General features: G+C 42.0%; 1 protein-coding gene across 1 annotated transcript in view; it reads left to right on the forward strand.

The window, feature by feature from the left end:
• The window catches only part of ADH4 (alcohol dehydrogenase 4 (class II), pi polypeptide), a 32356-nt gene that overhangs the window by 11728 nt on the left and 4121 nt on the right, over positions 1-16507 (forward strand). The window contains exons 5-8 of the mRNA XM_061419587.1: positions 4595-4826; positions 9183-9443; positions 14587-14722; positions 15203-15341. Of these exons, the coding sequence (XP_061275571.1) occupies positions 4595-4826; positions 9183-9443; positions 14587-14722; positions 15203-15341 (768 nt within the window). The remainder of the gene's footprint in view (positions 1-4594; positions 4827-9182; positions 9444-14586; positions 14723-15202; positions 15342-16507) is intronic.

The raw sequence follows: 16507 nt of genomic DNA on the forward strand, positions 1-16507 counted from the left end.
TCACACAGCTGGAGGTCTGGAATCTGGTGGTCTTGCAGCTTTGAGAACTTAGGTGCCAGTGAGATAACCGAATGCCATTTGGGCAATTTGATCAGTCTCACAGATCACTGTGATTTATTCTTTGTTTGTGAGGTCGACATAAGAAGCCATCTTATCAATGAGACCCCATGTGGGCCCTATCACACATGGGGTCTCATTGTCAGAAAACCCGGGAGGGAAGATCCACTGCAACTGGGTGGGCTCCTCTCATGAGCCCACCTCCAGTGGTCCCCTCCCTTGGACCTTGCCAAGAAACTGAGATGAGCTCCAGGATGGGACTCTCCACTTGCCTTGCTGGAGCGACATCCACACACCAGCCCACATTTCATCCATCGGTTACAAGGGTGAGTGAAATCCCATTCCCTCGGATCCTCTCTCTCTAGCCTCTTTTCCAAGTCCTAGCGCTAGGCAGGAGGATCTCCACGGCCCTAGGGCCCTCGGCCTTGCGCCCCATCTGACTCTGAAATAGGGGACTCCCATTACAAAGCAGACTATTATTACTCTCTGAGAAAGTCCTGAGAATGGGGATGCCTTTTCTCTCAGACCTTTCTCCTCACTCTTGCCCTTGTCTAACCTCCCTATTCATCCATAATGGGAAATTCTCAATCCTAGCCCTCAAAATCTATTCCTCTAAGATGCCTTTTCCAAAACCTAAAAGCCTTGGGCTTCCAAGGGGAGATAAGACCAAAAAGGCTTATTTACTATTCTAACATTGGCTGGCACAACACAGACTTGATAACAGGCTCCAATGGCCAGAAAACAGAACTCTCAATTATAATACCCTATGGGACCTTGATAACATCTGCTGCCACAACGGCAAGTGGTTAGAAATCCCTTATGTTCAGGCTTTCTTCACTCTCTACTCTCAACGCTCTCTCTGTGAATCCTGTTCTACTTCTCAAATACTCTTAGCCTATCCTAATACAATGTCTCCCGATTCCTGATCAGACTTTTCTTCTTCTTCCTTAGACCCTTCCAACCACAGCCTACCCCCTATCGCTCCCAATCCCCTTGCCTGTAATAAGCTCTGAGATCTCAGCCCCACCCTGTACCCTAAGGGTCCCAAGGCTTTACCCAGACCACCCTAGATCTCTTCCCCATAGCCAGTCCTGAACAACTTTAAAACAGGAAACTTCACCACGGACCCCGCTCCTTCCCCTGCTCCACTCCTCCCTTCAGGGGAAGTAGCTGGAGTAGAAGGCATTGTTAGGGTTCATGTCCCTTTCTCCCTCACGATTTGTCTCAGACTGAAAAGCATCTTGGCTCCTTCTCCTCATACCTGGATAATTATCTAAAAGAATTCAAGTGTCTTACCCAGTCTTATGACTTAACCTGGCATGATATTTACATCATACTTTCCTCCACTCTTCTCACAGAAGAGAAGGAATGAGTATGGCAAGCCTCTCAGGCGCATGCTGATGAGATACACAGGACAGATGACACTAAGCCGGTAGGGGCAACAGCTGTCCCCCGAGAAGATCCCAATTGGGATTATCAGGCAGGGAGACCTGGACGAGCAGCCCATAATCACATGGTTGCTTGTCTCATTGTGGGCCTTCAAAAGACAGGGCATAAAGCCATCAACTTTGATAAGCTCCGGGAAATAACTCAAGGGCTAGATGAAAACCCAGCACAATTTCTAGCCAGGTTAACAGAAGCGCTACAAAAATATACAAAATTAGACCCCACTTCAGCAGAGGGCACCATTGTCCTTAACACCCATTTTATCTCCCAGTCATCCCCAGATATCCAAAAGAAACTAAAAAAGGCAGAAGGCCCTCAAACCCCTCAACGAGACCTTTTAAATTCAGCCTCTAAGATTTTCAATAACCGGGAAGAATAGGCAAAGCTAGAGAAGGCCCAAAGAGATCAGACCAAATGCCACCTTTTATCCCTTGCCCTATGTGGCTTCAAGCCACCATCAACCAACAAAAGAAGGAAGCCACCTGGACTCTGCTTCAACTACGGCAAAGAAGGCCATTGGATCTGCTCATGCCTAAAGCCAAGGCCCCCTGCAGGTCCATGTCCCAGCTGTGGCATAACGGGACATTGGAAGGTCAGCTGCCCAAATCCACCTCCAGGGATCCAGACATTCCCCTCCAGGTTCTGAGCAGGAGTCCTCCGACCCAGCTCTGCCCAGCTTCCTCAGATTTGCCACTGAAGACTAAAGGTGCCCAGGGCCCCAGGCCCCAACTCTCATCACTTCTACAAAGCCCAGGGTAACTCTTACAGTGGCAGGACCACTTACAAGCCTTCACCAACTGAACTATCCACGAGCTACTTCTAACTCACTCAGATTATCAAAAACTTCGACCCCACACAAATCCTCTTGGCCCGCATTCCTTTTCTTATCTTACCCCCACAATGTCTTATCTTACGCCCATGATGCTCCTGTCCTGCAGGAAGCAGTTACAGAAGATTGACCTTTGGCCCTTATCCTAAATCAAAAAGGCTGGAATGATAGGGCCCACATGGGGTCTCATTGATAAGATGGCTCATTATGTCGACCTTGCAAATGAAGAATAAAATCACAGTGATCTGTGAGACTGACCAAATTGCCAAAATGGCATCCTGTTATCTCACTGGCACTTATCTTCTCAAAGCTGCAAGACCACCAGATTCCAGACCTCTGGCTATGTGACCATCTTTTCAGAGAATTTTTCATTGGTGGGGTATAAGAAGGACTCTGTCAGAAAGGGAGAACACTGGTTCTCCTTAAGAGCCAGTCACTCTCTCTTTTCCCTCTAATAAATTTCCTTTTTCTTGCCTGACTGCCCAGCTCACTCTCTTTTTCTCTGCACTCGCCTTACAGCTGTCTGAGCTTCTCTTACTTCAACTGTCTGAGTTTCTTTGAAACCAGCGTAGTCTGAGGTCATAATGAGACAGGGGTTGTTTGGACCTCTTCTTGGGCAGTTTGAATCTCAGTTTGGGTTTTTACTGAGGCAACCCTTCTGGGCGAGGTGGGGGGCCTGACTTTCAGTTTGGAGCCCCGGGTAAGGGGGCAAAGTAGGAGGACAGGAGGGAGCTGGTTTCATACCCAAATCTATGCCCTTAGGACATAAGTCTGGCATGTCTTGCAGAGAAAAAGGTCAACACATATGCTACTTCTACCCATTTCCTTTGTTTTCTACAGAACTGGTCTAATTGTAAAATAATATTATAATTAAGATAATTATATCCAACTGGCCACCATTTGCCTTCCTCCAATGGATACCGTGGCCATGCAGTATCACATAGGAATATCAGGCATACCATCTTTAAGCTCTAAGGATCAAATCTATCCCAGTTTTTCAGGATACAGTTCAAAGGAGTGAGGCTGGAATTGTTAGCTCCCATCTGTAAGAGAGAAAAAAGTGACCAGCGCCATCTTTCTACTGGAGGCGTCCCTCCCTGCTCTAGACGGGGGTGTAGACAGACTTTCCACCGAAGCTTTCCTTCCCTGGTCCGACTTAAGTCTGTCCCTTACTGACGCAGGCACCATACTCGGACCTCCCGGTTCTACCACCAAGGCGGGGTGAAGATGCACCAGGGGTATACCTGATGGCATCCCAGACTGATTTTCTGTTCTTTACCTGCCTGTTACCCTCTCACTTCTACAGAGGATGAGAGAGAAATGCAATGCGTCACAGTAATTTATTCCAAGGCCACATGGATTGGAGCTAGATTTTGAATCTAGGCAGTCTGGATCCGGAGTCAAAAATCTTAATTGCCTTATTTTTTCTTAGACTATAGAAACGAAATATTTATCTTTAGTGCTAATTGAAACTAGTTATTTCAGAAGCTAAAATTTTACTACTCATATCTATGCACACATTCGTGCTCAGTTGCTACAGCCATGTCGGACTCTTTGCAACTCAATGGACCGTAGTCCTCCAGGCTCTTCTCCCCATACTGTGCCTCAATTTACTCATCTATAAAAAGGAGACAATAATACCTACTTCACAGGGTTGTTGCAGATATTCAAAAAATGAATAGACCCTTTTGCAAACCTCTAATGAAATAACAGATTTTGGCAATGACCATCAGCTCTTTCCAGCATCACAAAGAGATAAGCTATTACATGCCTCCAGGTGAGGCATACACTACATACGCTATTTTAGCAATATTCCTACAAAAACATAAAATTTGAATCAGATCAAGCATTTAAATCAAAAATACTAGTTTAGGGGAAATACAGCGATGAAGAAATGATGCTAAACCAGATTACAGGAACATAATCAGAAAAATCTAGAGTGAAGAAAATTCTGTAGGACAAATAACTATTTATTCAACAAAAAAAAACTGCAGGGGAACAAACAAAGGGTAGGATGAGAACCTATAAATCAAGAGACATAAGAGACATACCAACCAAATGAAATCTGTAGAATTAAAAGAATCTTTTAGTGACACATACTGAAATATTTACAGATGAAACAGTGATGTCTGAGATTTACTTGAAAATAGTCCAAAGTGGGGAGGGTAGGTGCTTGCGTCGGGGAGCAGGTAGGTACTTTCTTTCAGGAAAGTAATCAGTTGTCCATCAACTTTCCCTTTTTTGTATCTTTTTTCTCCCTAGGCATTTTAAAAATCCTATGGGTGATCAAAAATTAATGGAAGATGGAACCAGCAGGTTTACCTGCAAAGGAAAACCAATTTACCATTTCATGGGGACCAGTACCTTCAGTCAGTACACTGTGGTCTCAGATGTCAACCTTGCCAAACTAGAGGACGATGCCAATTTAGAGAGAGTTTGTCTGCTTGGATGTGCATTTTCAACTGGCTATGGAGCTGTCATCAACAATGCCAAGGTAAAATGGTTAATCACCAGGCTGTGTAAGATAGATGTTACTGGGAGGCAGCATGATAAAGCAGCCAGATTTATCTTCAAAAACTGGCTCTGTCATTTATTACCTTTGTGATTCTAGGCAAGGTATTTAACCTCTCCACTCCTCTCTCTCTCTACTGTAATATCTATTACAAATAGCTGTGGGATAATTAAATCATATTACATATGTAAGACATCTGGCCCAGAGGCTAGCATATAGCTGGCATCCAGTTCATGTTAATTTCCTTTCCTTTACTAGTATGTTAGATTATTGACTATCCCTGATTTAAGCACAGTCTGCTTAAACATGTCCCCTAAACATGTCCCTTGTCCTGGGACAGCAGATCCGGTCAAGAAACAACAGAAACTACACCCATATAGCCACCTAGTTTCTCCCCGATGCAGCAGATTAGAAAGTGAAAGTGAAAGAAAGTGAAGTCGCTCAGTCGTGTCCGACCCCGTGGACTGTAGCCAGGCTCCTCTGTCCATGGGATTCTCCAGGCAAGAATATTGGAGTGGGTTGCCATTTCCTCTCTCTCAAATGTAGTAATTCATCTCTACATCTCCCTTTGCCCCTTTGTGGCTTCAAGGGAGGATCTCAGATGGCAGCCCTGATGGTGGCAAGATGCGTCCCTGAAATTCCATGTTAGAATTTAGAAGCTTTTACAAAGCTCTTACAAAGCTTTTACAAAGCTCTGACAGACTAGAGAGATGTCACTATCACTTGGATGCTTCAAACGACCTCCTTTTTTTTCTTTTTTTTTTTAATTTGTACTGCCTGCCTGCAAGCAAAGGCTCCCCTTCCATCCACTCCCACTTCCTCCTCCCTCTGGTGCCACCTGAGAAGCTGGTCCCCAGGCCGCCCTCGCTGTCCTCATGCAGCACCCGATAGGTGAACCCACCCCCTTGCCTCCAAGTGCACCCCCATGGGCAGATCTGAACACACTATCCATCTTTCTTGTCTTCCTGTCCTTGGTTACCCTCTCTCCCTCTCTCCATCTGTCCACTAGCGCTCGCTCTGCCTATTTCAAGGGCCTCATTCTGAGCTTCGGGAGGCTGAGAGAAAGCACAGAGCTGCCAGAGTCAGGCACACGTAGGTTTCAACCCCGCTTTACCACTTCTGCGGGATTTTGCATGTTCAGTTGCTAAGTTGTGTCCAACTCTTTGCAACCCGGTGGATTGTAGCCCACAAGGCTCCTCTGTCCATGTGATTTCCCAGGCAAGACTACTGGTGACCTCCTTATTTGAACCTCCTTGACATCAATCTTTATCCCTTAACTCTAAACTGCAAAATGCAACCAGCTTGGTCTTCCTAAACAACAAAATCTGGAGATTTCATTCCCCTTTAATTATTCCCCTTTTCTTTCAATATGCTAGTCATTCTTTCTATTTCCTTTCATGGCTTGCTGTTCCCCTGGGCCTGACCCCCAGTCTCTGAGTTCTAAATGTGGCCTCTAGACTTTTCTTCACACCTGGCTCCCACCAACACTGCCTGGAAAGCTCCCCTACTTCTTCTGTCTGACTCCATTTATTTGTCACTTCCCATTGGAAACCTACTCCATCCTCCCAGGCATGCATTGGGCATCCCTCACAGTTTCCCCTAAAGTATCTGTATTTATCCCTTTCTTCCTTCTTATCACACTACAGAGATATTTCCCACTTATTTCTCCTTCTTATTAGATGATTTGTTCCATAAGGACAAGAATTCTCTCTTGTTTGTTGTGATGGCTCTGGGGCCTAGCCTTGTGCCTGGCACATAGTATGAGCTTGGAAAGTTTTCAGCAAGTGAATGAATAAAGCCAGGTTCATATGTAACCCCTAAAACATCTTGGTGAGGCTTGGTCCTCAGCTTTGCAATCCAACTATTTTTTTTATATAAGATTACATAGAGTTGATCAGTGTCAAGAAAATGAAGTCAGCTGAACCAAAATAAAAGGCTGATCTAGTAGCCAAAATATCAAGATACAACTTTTAGTTGAGAATTATATCAGTCAAGCAGATAGGGATGCTATTCTTGGCTCTCGGTATATTATCTCTTTCTAAAAATTCATTCATTCATTTATTCATTAGCAAAAATTTAAGACTATATGAGAAGTCAAACTATAATCTGAAGGCTCCTACAGGAAGGGTATTGTTAGTTGGGAGAACTTAAGAGCTGATGTGACCCTGGCATTCAAGGCATATTTTCCTCTAGATAACACTGGAGACACAGGAAAGAATTACTGTTCTTTGCTACAATCACCAGCACCACCACCACCACAGCTACCTTTTCACCCTGCCCTTTTCTGGACTCCATGTTGACTATTACCTTCTACCACTTTAGTCTTTCTTCAGGGATATTAACCCTTGAGATTCAGCCATAATTTTCTTTTAAATCTAGTCAAAGCTTACCTAAATTCCCAGAATCTGTTCTTCCCGATGCTGAAGAACAGCTAATCCACCTCATGAGATACTCAAAAAAGAGAAATAAATTTGATAGGAGCAAGTAAAAAGAAATGAATTGTCAGTAATCTAGACAAAAGGCAAGAGCTTTAATAATTTTTAATTTACCTCTGAGAAGAAAAGTGATACAATAACTCTGATTAATTATTAAGGACCATTCCCCTTGTTCTTATCAATCTGATTGCATCCTTTATTGCCAAATTAATTACATTTCATAGAGATCTTTGAAAGCATAAAAATGTCCTAAGAGTGTTGTCTGTAGATAGATAATCATACACTATTTAAAGCTCTATTTTTAAGTGGGGTTATACCTTATAACCTTCCCTTGTGGCTCACATGGTAAAGAGTTCACCTGCAATGCAGGAGACTGGGCTTCAGTCCCTGGGTCGGGAAGATCCCTGGGAGGAGGGCATGGCAATCCACTCCAGGATTCTTGTCTGGAGAATCCCATGGATAGAGATGTCTGGTGGGCTACAGTCGATGGGGTTGTATAGAGTCGGACATGACTAAGTGACTAACACAAATAAAAAAACAAACAATACTTTATAATGACCCCCCCACCCCAAACTGCAATTAAAGACACTTTTACACAAAATGTCCAGTTGTATCACACAATTGGTAGTGTACTCAGTTTATGCACTGTTGTAAGCTATGCACAACTGTGTACAACATTGCTTCAATGAGAAAAATGCATGTCTACTTCCAATTAGACTTACTGGCGAACTTTATAACAGTCTCTGGAGAAATACATTTGTAAATATACTAAACTCATACTACAGTATCATAGTAAAGATTACATAGTATGTATAGAACAGTATTCTGAATATTTACAAAATATATATATTCTTTTTCCCTGAGTAGCAAAAGCCAGTGTATGCATGTCTGCTGCTGCTGCTGCTGCTGCTAAGTCACTTCAGTCATGGACAGCTCTGTGCGACCCCATAGATGGCAGCCCACCAGGCTCCCCCACCCCTGGTATTCTCCAGGCAAGAACACTGAAGTGGGTTGCCATTTCCTTCTCCAATCCATGAAAGTGAAAAGTGAAAGTGAAATTGCTCAGTCGTGTCCAACTCTTAGCGACCCCATGGACTGCAGCCTACCAGGCTCCTCCATCCATGGATTTTCCAGGCAAGAGTACTGGAGTAGGTTGCCATTTCCTTCTCCAGGAGATATTCCCGACCCAGGGATTGAACCCAGGTCTCCCACATTGTAGGCAGATGCTTTACCGTCTGAGCCACCAGGGAAGATCTATTTTAAAAAGAAACCAATAAGCCCTTTAAAATGTGTGGGCTTCAGTTTTTGTTCTCATAACACTAAAGGGAAAAGGAAGACAAGAGAACAATTTTTACTTGGGTTTGTAGAATTATGAGCTGATAATTCTAATTCTAAAGCCTTCAAATGTTTCTTCAAAGTTAGCCAGTGATTCATACATTTTCACATTGGCAAATTTCCCCCATTTAGCTATATCATTTAGCTTTACAACAGACAGGCTTTTATATATCTGTTCCTTCCCCCACTTAGGAGAAGGCAATGACACCCCACTCCAGTACTCTTGCCTGGAAAATCCCATGGATGGAGAAGCCTGGTAGGCTGCAATCCATGGGGTCGCTAAGAGTCGGACACGACTGAGCAACTTCCCTTTCACTTTTTACTTTCATGCATTGGAGAAGGAAATGGCAACCCACTCCAGTGTTCTTGCCTGGAGAATCCCAGGGACGGGGGAGCCTGGTGGGCTGCCGTCTATGGGGTCGCACAGAGTCGGACACAACTGAAGCGACTCAGCAGCAGCAGCCCCCACTTAACTCTGTCCCTTTTTTTGCTCCCACTTCACTCTGTCCCTTTTTCAAAAATGGGAACAGCTGCTTGAAAAGTTAATTTATAATGTTCTTGCCTGCAGGTCACACCTGGTTCTACCTGTGCCATCTTTGGCCTAGGAGGTGTTGGTCTCTCTGCTGTAATGGGTTGTAAAGCATCAGAAGCTTCCCGAATCATAGTTGTTGACATCAATAGTGAGAAGTTTGCAAAGGCCAAAGCCCTTGGAGCCACTGACTGCCTCAATCCTAAAGACCTAGACAAACCCATTCAAGAGGTCATTGTTGAAATGACCAATGGAGGTGTGGACTTTGCCTTTGAGTGTGTAGGCGGAGCTAAAATCATGGTATGTATTTTTTTTTATAATAGATATAATAAATATTGCTTATTGACATAATTGACATTGAAAATATATTAATATGTTTATATTTAATATTAATATTTACGTATATATAAGTTAACTTTCAGAGAAGGCAGTGGCACCCCACTCCAGTACTCTTGCCTGGAAAATCCCATGGACGGAGAAGCCTGGTAGGCTGCAGTCCATGGGGTCACTAGGAGTCGGACACGACTGAGCGATTTCACTTTCCCTTTTCCCTTTCATGGATTGGAGAAGGAAATGGCAACCCACTCCAGTGTTCTTGCCTGGAGAATCCCAGGGATGGAGGAACCTGGTGGGCTGCCGTCTCTGGGGTTGCACAGAGTCGGACACGACTGAAGCGACTTAGCAGCAGCAGCAGCAAGTTAACTTTATATAAGCAATACTTATTAATATATTAGATGCCATTATACATTACATAACATGTAATTAATTTTTATTTGTTATATTGCTAATTACTACTTAATATTAATGTGTTATTAACATTTGTTTATTCTTTCACATGAAATTCAGCAAAAACATTAAGAGAAAACTTACAAATTAAAACTTTATAAAAGAATTGTCCTATGAGAAGTGACGGAAAAAGAAAAGGTAGTCCTAGAAGAGGGAATAGAGAGGGTGACTGGTGTCCCTCCTAACAGCCAAAGGTATCCACTCTCACATTAAAATACAGCCAGGAGAGGTTAGCAACCTGCAAACAAGCCAGTTCTGTCCAAGAGATCTAAATAAATGGTCTGCAGAATTAGGTCCAAATTACATGTGAAATTTTCAATTGAAAAATCAACAAGCTGCAAAATTAAATCTAAATCCTTTTTTCCTAAACACTACAGTTTTGATTCATTCAGATTTCTTCTCCTCTCAGGACAGGAAAGGAGGGCCTTTCTAAGTGCAGGGTCCTGAGCAACTGCATGATTGCAGATCCACACCTCTAGTCCTGTATGTTCTGCTCCAAAAGATGGGATAAAGAGCCAACAGGCAATGTAGGGATTAGTTAGCCTCCAGAGTGCGCAGCCTTAGTCTCCAGCAAATACTCGCCTAATGCATATTTGCTCAAAGACACCATTAGGAAGGGTTTGTTTTGTTTTTTTAACAAGATGATTAGAGAAGTCATCAATTAAATTTTCTGTCTATGGAGAAATTAGTGAGAACTTTTCTTTCATTAGTGAGAACTGTGAAGTATTAATAGTTATGACACTATTTCTTTTTATTTACACTTTCACTCAGCCTGGCTCCTAAAACTCTCCTCTAAGGAGAGGCTTTCCAGGTGGCACTAGCAGTAAAGAACCCATCTACCAATGCAGGAGACACAAGAGGTGACAGTTTAATCCCTAGAGAAGGAAATGGCAACCCACTCCAGTATTCTTGCCTGGGAAATTCCATGAACAGAGGAGCCTGGTGGGCTACAGCCAACAGGGTTGCAAAATGTGTGTGTATGTTAGTCACTCAGTCGTGTTTGACTCTTTATGACCCCATGGACTGTAGCCCACCAGGATCTTCTGTCCAAGGAATTTCAGGCAAGAATACTATAGTGGGTCACCTTTTCCTTCTCCAGGGGATCTTCCCAACCCAGGGATTGAACCTGGGTCTCCACACTGCAGGCAGATTCTTTGCCATCCAAACACCAGGGGTCGCAAAGAGGCGGACACAACTGGGCACTGCTGCTGCTGCTGCTGCTGCTAAGTCGCTTCAGTTATGTCCGACTCTGTGCGACCCCATAGACGGCAGCCCACCAGACTCCGCCTTCCCTAGGATTCTCCAGGCAAGAACATTGGAGTGGGTTGCCATTTCCTTCTCCAATGCATGAAAGTGAAAAGTGAAAGTGAAGTCACTCAAGCGTGTCCGACTCTTCGAGACCCCATGGACTGCAGCCTACCAGGCTCCTCCGTCCATGGGATTTTCCAGGCAAGAGTACTGGAGTGGGGTGCCATTTGCCTTCTCCACAACTGGGCACTGGGAGGCTATAAAGAATGCAATTCTGTAGTTCAGTCTCCCAGGAACAGGCTTTGCTGATTCTTCTCCTCAGTTCTCACCTGACATGTCTTCCCCAGGAGAGAATGGAAACTGGAAAGAGCTGCTGAGAGCAATAGGCTGCCCTTCCTGGGTCTTGCCTCTCAGAACAGTTTCACTGCAAATAGTGTGACTGCTTAAGAGAGGATTTGGCCATTAATAAGCGTATGCACCTATGTGCTCAGTTGCTCAGTCCTGTCTGACTCTTTATGACCCCACAGACTAGCCCACCATGCTCCTCTGTCCCTGGGATTTCCTAGGCAAGAATACTGGAGTGGGTTGCCATTACCTCATCTAGGAGATCTTCCTGACCCGTGTCTTCTGCATTGGCAGACAGATTTGTTACCACTGCACCACGTGGGAAGGACTCAATAAATGCTATTACTGAAATTCATGCAGGGAGAGCTCCTTGTCCTGCACTGCTCCTCTGCAGCCAAAGCTTCAGGCCCTACTATTTAAATTGTCCTTGGAACCTGAGGACTACAATGTGCTACATCCATTCCTCCACTTCCCACGGCTCACATGTTTCACAGCACTGAAATTCAGCCTATTTAACCTTATTTTTCTAGTACAGAGATTCTCAAAACTTTAGAAGTATCTGGGGAGTTGTTTTTCAGTGTCAATGAATAGACCCATATCTAGGATATTCTCACGCACTGGGGACCAAGGTACTAATATTTATTACAAGTTTGTCAAGCTGAGAACCACGGATCTAAATCTTTCAGGTTCCATTATTATTTTATTTATTACACCAAGAAATGTATTTTAAATTATGGAGCAGAATCACACTAGAGAATCCAAATGAAAAGAGATGGGTTTATTTAACCACAAAAAATAAGCTGCCTACCCTTCCACAAAGGGAAAGGAAAGCTAAATTTCTAGATTGTTGAAGACATTCCAGTAATGGGTATGAACTTGATTCTGATGATTTCTAATGCTCTAAAGCAGCCTAAGAAACCCAACAAAATAATTAGAAATTTACAGTAATGGACAATTTTATAAGATTTTGAGAATTAAAAATAATTCTCATCAAAAGTTATCAGAGGCTACTAAATAAAACCCTATATTTGCATATAATACCCATTTAACTAAGTCATATTTATGGAGGTCAATTCCCTGCTTGGAGAAAAGCTCAGAAATGGAGAAAAGGGCAATAGGAAAGATATTAAATTTAAAAACATAGAGGAGGGTTCTTTGGCAGTCCTGTGGTTAAGACTCCACACTTTCACTGCAGAGGGCACAGGTTTAATCCCTGGCCAGCGAACTAAGATCTTATTTGGCAAAACTAACACAATTATGTAAAGTTTAAAAAAAAAAAAAAAAAGATCCCTAAGCCACATGGCACAGCCAAACCCCAAATGGGAATAATCTAAGCAGCTCCCTTAAGGTAACAAGCAGTGCCTGTGTTGTTTTCCTCTCTTTGTGGGTTCTTCTGTACAATATGCGTTAAACAAAAATGCTTCTGCCATACAAGAAATGTAGAAAGTAAAAGAGTTGCTATTTAGAAATGTTAGAAATTTTCAAAACTATAAATAAACACATATTCAAATAAAGATTTCAAAACACATTCTAAAAGTTCTAGGTCATTTTCCATCCCTAGTAAGACAGACAGAGACAACGAGAGAAGAAGGAGCGAATATACCGTACTTCAGACTGCTTCTTTCATATAGTGTTCAGTGATGAAAAGCAACAGTATTTCTAGTGGAACTTCTGTAAGTAAAGTCACCTTGTGAAGTAAAAGTCACCTTGACAAGTGAGAATCAAGTTGACTACGTACTATGGCAAAGGAGAAGAAAATGGCACCCCACTCCAGTACTCTTGCCTGGGAAATCCCATGGACAGAGGAGCCTGGTAGGCTACAATCCATGGGGTCACAAAGAGTCAGTCACAACTGAGCGACTTCACTTTACTCACTTCACTCACTTCATACTTTATCACTGGAGAAGGAAATGGCAACCCACTCCAGTATTCTTGCCTGGAGAATCCCATGGACAGAGGAGCCTGGCGGGCCACAGTCCATGGGGTCGCAGAGAGTCAGACATGACTGAAGTGACTGAGCACTCATGGCAAAGGATATGGGGTAAATTATACTTTTCTTCTATAACATTAGTCTCAAAAGATTTTTAAATGTTCCACTATACCACAGGGCTTCTATGTGGAATGGCCATCCACAAGTTTATATTTTTCTTAAACTTATTTATGTTTTCAATCTTGGCATTTCATATTAACTCCAAACCTGCAGTGGTTAAGATAACAATATTTTTTCTTCTCTCATGCAAAGATCAGTGCAAATCCTCTGGGTCCCTGTTTTCCATGTAATGACTTAGCTATGAAGGAAGTTCTAATTCATGGCTTTACAATCTTAACACGAGGTTCTCTGGGTTGTTAGAGCAGAAGGGATAGCTGGCAGGTTGCCCACTGGCTTTTCCATTTTGGCCAGGAAATGGCACACATCACTCTGGCCTGTAGCCCAGAACTAGTCACGTGACTCTATGTAACCGCAGGAGAGCTAAAAACTATAGGGAAGCAGATGAAATGTTTGATGAGCAGCAGCCACTATCATTTTCTGTTTAACTGTTTTGTTTTCTGTTTTAAATAGCATTTCTTTTAATTTATCCTACATTGAGATCTATTAAGTTTCCAGTATATGCCTCATATTTACTTATTCACTCTCTCTTCATGACTTAATTTGGATCCTAAGCCTCTGGAATTGCAAATATCTTTGCATATTCCATTGTAAATGGTCAAAAACTTGTTGATTCGAGTTTACAATATCATCTATAGATCTTTCCTTAACTTCATGTATGTGTATTTTTCTTGACATACAATGAAATACACTATAGGTTCAGCATAACTGTGGTATTAAACAGAGTAAAATATGTTTCGTTTCATTTAAATATCATTTTTGATGATGTTCAGAATTTTATTGGATGTGCTATCTGAAACAGAACATAAGTGCCTTAAGTCTCAATCTATATTATGACCATAAGGTCATAATGCAGAATTGTGTAAATTTTCCCTGAAGCATTGAACATACCCACATTGCAGTTCATGTTCTACTTTTCTACCTACTCAGCTCATCTTTTTTTGTTTGACCTTCCAGAGAGCTGCCCTGGACAGTGTAACAGTAGGTTGGGGAGTATGCACTATCATTGGAGTAAACGTTGGTGACAATGGATTGAATGTTTCTGCAATGGAGCTATTAATGGGCCGTACTCTAACTGGAACAAGCTTTGGTGGTCAGTTTTTGTTTTCTTTTTTCTTCATAGCAGTACTCAAATTATCATAATGAAGGTTACTGAAAGAAAAATTATTTTTTTAAAATATTGAGTGCCTAGAACATATCTGAAGACTATATGAAAGCTATTTATTCTGTTGATTACTTGAAAGTAAACAGAATTTTTATAGAAGGATAACTGTAATTTGCAAATTGAAATTCATTTTACATTAAAATAGACCAACATAGGGGAACAAAAGGTAGACTTGGATCAAACTGAGATAATTCCTTATCTAAAAATAGAAAATAATCTTGAATTTTTCTCTTAAAAAAATTTAATAGATTAAAAATACAAAAATAAATAAATAAAGATGGCAGGGGGATAATCTATTTAAAACAACCCATATCTGACCTAAAAATTTCATTCATTTGACAAACACTGGTTAAACTATCCCTTCATGTCAAGACCCATGTGTTTATTTGACATTTTCGGCAATTACAGGTTGGAAAGGTGTCACTTCTGTTCCAAAACTGGCTGCTGACTACAAGAATAAGAAATTGGATTTGGATGCATTGGTGACCCATACCCTACCTTTTGACAAAGTCAATGAGGCATTTGACCTAATGTACCAAGGAAAAAGGTAAATTACCAGATGAGTGAGCAGTCTGAAAAATCTTTACAATGATTCTATTTTCATTTGATGTTGAAAACTAACCAGTTTGTCTTTTCTGACACTTTCCACATTATCAGAAGTACTTAAAACCCTTAAAAGATTAAATAGTGGTCATTTGGAAAAGAGAAAATCTTCCTACTCTATCTCCATAATATACATGGAGTATATTAAGTCATGTCTGATTCTTTACGACTCCATGGAGTGCACCACACTAGGCTTCCCTTGTCTTTCACTATCTCCCAGACAGTCTTTCATTGTCTCTGGCTAAGTTCTCTCTCTTTCACTAACTCACTCTCTCTTTGCTCAAAGTTATGTCCACTGAGTCAGTGACGCCATCTAACCATCTCATCCTCTGTCACCCACTTCTCTTCCTGCCCTCAATCTTTCCCAGCATCAGGGTCTTTTCCAATGAGTCAGCTCTTCACATCACGTGGCCGAAGTATTGGAGCTTCAGCTTCAGCATCAGTCCTTCCAATGAATATTCAGAGTTGATTTCCATACACTGTTCCAAAATAGAGTGATGGTATAAACTGACATACATTTTCCCCTTCATAAACAATTTTTAACTCAGTTGGGGCTACTCTGGAGAGAGAGTGATTTCTAGATTATAATGTCAGGTTCCTTTGGTACATTATTGCCCTAGATCTGGAATCATTGTGGTCTGCAATTGACATAGAAGGCCCACTCCAGGCCCTTAATTATCAGATTCAAATGAAAACCATGAAAATGTGAGCAGTTGGGGGCAGATGTCCAATACTTCAAGGATGTCCCAATTCTCTCATTTTCTAGGTTTGTCATTGGTATCCTGTAAGTAATTCAAGTCTACAATTTCAGCTATATTGTCCTCTCTTGGCATAGACCCTAAGAACTGATTTATAAAAGTGTCCCAATTATGGGATCCCTAGTAACTGTGGAGCAAGACTAGGATCAATGATTTTGGTTAAAATAACCACAGCATTGGTCAATGGGAGCAAAGGACAAAACACCAGGAACAGTATTGAATAGAGAAAATGCAAACAGGCAACAAAAAGAAAATATATCACAAAAGAGGCAGGGGAAAACCATACAGTTAAATGACAGGAATCTGAAGCAGAGAATAAATGTTGCAAAAGAAGAAAATAGGTCCACAGTAT

This window comes from Bos javanicus, chromosome 6 (genome assembly GCF_032452875.1).
Source record: "Bos javanicus breed banteng chromosome 6, ARS-OSU_banteng_1.0, whole genome shotgun sequence".
In the NCBI taxonomy this organism is placed as follows: Eukaryota; Metazoa; Chordata; class Mammalia; order Artiodactyla; family Bovidae; genus Bos; species Bos javanicus.